The sequence below is a fragment of the Ornithodoros turicata genome, chromosome 7, assembly GCF_037126465.1.
Source record: "Ornithodoros turicata isolate Travis chromosome 7, ASM3712646v1, whole genome shotgun sequence".
NCBI classification, from domain to species: Eukaryota; Metazoa; Arthropoda; class Arachnida; order Ixodida; family Argasidae; genus Ornithodoros; species Ornithodoros turicata.
Window position 1 is genome coordinate 26,369,689 of NC_088207.1, and position 2,801 is coordinate 26,372,489.

General features: G+C 49.2%; 1 protein-coding gene across 1 annotated transcript; it reads left to right on the forward strand.

Annotated features, from left to right (window-relative positions):
* The first annotated feature begins 938 nt into the window (after nucleotides 1–938).
* Nucleotides 939–2,585, forward strand: LOC135399735 (keratin, type II cytoskeletal 68 kDa, component IB-like). Its single transcript, XM_064631472.1, has 3 exons — nucleotides 939–1,054; nucleotides 1,499–1,837; nucleotides 2,385–2,585. Exons 1-2 carry the CDS (start codon nucleotides 1,043–1,045, stop codon nucleotides 1,796–1,798), a joined length of 312 nt encoding a protein of 103 aa, XP_064487542.1. The 5' UTR covers nucleotides 939–1,042; the 3' UTR covers nucleotides 1,799–1,837; nucleotides 2,385–2,585.
* The last annotated feature ends 216 nt before the right edge of the window (nucleotides 2,586–2,801 follow it).

Here is a 2,801-nt window from a genome sequence, read left to right on the forward strand (position 1 = left end):
CTATAACTCAATCTTTACGCCCAGTGCGGTGAACACAACAACAACATTCAATAAATGATGACGATGAGATGGGGTGTTTCACTCCGGTGGTGCGGTACCCTACCCTGTTGCACGGGAACATTATGTGAAGATATGCGCGAAGTTATGTTTGTAGAGTGTAGAAATTTCCGATATCAATTCATGTCTCCTTCACAGTTCCCCATGAAGTCAGCCTGGGACGCACGATTTCCCCCGGAACTGCATGTCGCCACGTCAGGCAGGCAAACAGCTCGGTAATAACGAAGCCCGCACCACCTCCGACCTTTTCAATGACGGAACTGTGAGGCTAAACGACATCAATGGGCAGGTTGATCTCACAGAAGTATGACCCTCACTAATTTTGATGATTGACTGCGAAACCGAAAGACATATTTCGGACTAGGCTCTCCTTTCGATGCATATATAGGCCACGCTTAGGCGGGCACCGTTACGATTATCGCAGGGGGATCGTGCGTCCTGGGCCGACTTCACAGGGAACAGTGGCGACATTTCTCTTATAGCGTCTGACGGGAAACACCCAGGGAAAACGCCCAGACAGCACAGCCGGCGCCCGGATTCTACCTCCGGGTCAACTCCCAGTCTCTTGATGGCACGGACAGTGCTTCGCTACAGTTTTTCAATTGTAACTCTGCTGGTCAAGCGAGTTACACCAACGTGTATTATTCTTCTTCCTCTTCGCTTCAATATTGCACGCTCCAAACAATAGCGAGGAAACCTAGATAGCGCCCAACTCATGCGATTGTCCCTTGGCCACGTCCCTGCGTGCAACAACCAGTATTAGCATAGCCGGGAACCTGAAGCGAAAAAAGATAAGGAAAGAAATCGTTACGGGAAAAAGTGGCGACTGCCGGACCAATCCGGCTGGTTTCAAAAATAGACTCCGCATGGGCGGGCAGTTGGTCACTCGGCCGTCGTATAAAAGCTCTCCCGAGAATAGCGAAGTCACTCACTGTTCTTCAAGCATCTCTTGTGCGTGCAAAAGCAGCTCCTCCATTCCTTCAACATGAACGCCCTGGTATGTCCACTCCGTCTCCCCGGGTGTCTCATCCTGGTCGTATTCTGTTGGGACGCGTGGACCTGTTCCCGGCACTCGCTTAGAAGCGGTCTTCGGTAACGGACCTTAACGGTGTCCAGGACGCACGGCTCAGTTGGATAGACGTCGCTTTTCGGCGGTGGTAAACGGGTTGAATTTAAATGTTGCCCGTATTTCAGCAGTGTCTTGCAGTCGGGAGCTCCGTTCGAGGGTTGCTTTCGTACCTCGGCTTTCGTACTTTCGGCTGTTCCGAAGATGCTTTTTCATGTGGGGCTATAGACTAGAACAAATTGTTAGCGCGTTAAATCAGACGTAAGTTAAATTTCATTCTCAGAATGTTCTGAAGGACTAGCGTCTTCCGAAGCACATGTCGTTTCCTCCGTGCGCTCCGTGCCGTATTCTACAGCGGCGTTCGTTGTTGTACAGGTCATTGCACTTCTCGTCGCCTCCGCTGCCGTCTGCTTCGCCCAGGACTTCGGCGACTTCGGCGGTGGCTTTGGCGGTGGAGCCGGTGGCTTCGATAGCAGCTCCTTCGGTGGCGCTGATGGCGCTGGTGCTGTAGGTGGCGACTTCAGCGGCGGCTTCGGCGGCGCTGACTTGGACGGTGGTGCTGGCGGATTCGACTCATCCAGCTTTTCCGGTGGCTTCGATGGATTCGGCGCCGCTGCCTCCAACCAGCGCCCACAGGTCGGACACGTCCAGAGCGGACCCGTTGACGGACAGTAAATTTTCACTTTAGGGTGCCATCCATTGGATACCGCACGCGTAAGTATTCAGCTTCGAATCCCATTATGAAATCGCTGCAAAATGTCAGAATATGCCTAACAGTATTGAGTGATATTGACTAGTGGTATTGACTCGTAACGTTACCTACCTGGGACAATTCGTGTTTCTCAATAACGTGGGCTCGCACACTGTGCTTTCCGAACTACTCGGCTCAAATTATCCGTATGCCTCGTATTATCGGAGCCGGCATAAATGGTTCTTGACCATTCGATGCCATAGCGATATACGTGTTTCTCCACAGCCGTTAAATGTGTAAGGACGCCTATAAGTTATGGCAAGCTATCGCATACTTCAGGTAGAGCAATACCTCTGATCCTATACATTTTTTTTGTCATGTATGCCGCCATATTGAAAGCGCTGCGTTCAACATAAGACTAACTATTTTCCGTAGCCTGTCGCTTCTTATATTTGTAACTGGAGTTCTGACGCATTTGACACTTTCGTGTTACAGTGTTTCCATAAGTTCTGCTCTAACAGTTTGTTCCAGCTGTTGAGTATTACCCTCTAACATGTTATCATTTCTCAGTTGCAGGTACCTGCAGTCGCACCAGGGAATAAGACCTCCCGGTAACTCTTCAAGACGGATATCCCAAAGTCTCTCTCATCACGACCTGCAGATATGCAGATTTTTGTAATGCAATGTACATAGTCTAGAAAGAAAAAAAAGGAAAACATAGGCGTCTGTAAATTGACGATCTTCATTTCATTAAACTTTCATGTTGATTAAGTATTGTCTCCGTCCCACTGTTTCTGGTGCGATAGGGTTTCACATAATAAGAACCAAAGTCATTCTGTCTACAAGAGGATTTCGTTTGAAGAACTTGAGGGTACACGAACGGAAATTTAGATCAGCGGGAATAGCACACAGCGAAGAAGTCAACGGAGCGTCGAGACCCGTAGAAATCCTTCCCATCGGTTTCAAACCCGTGCCAAGGAAATATTT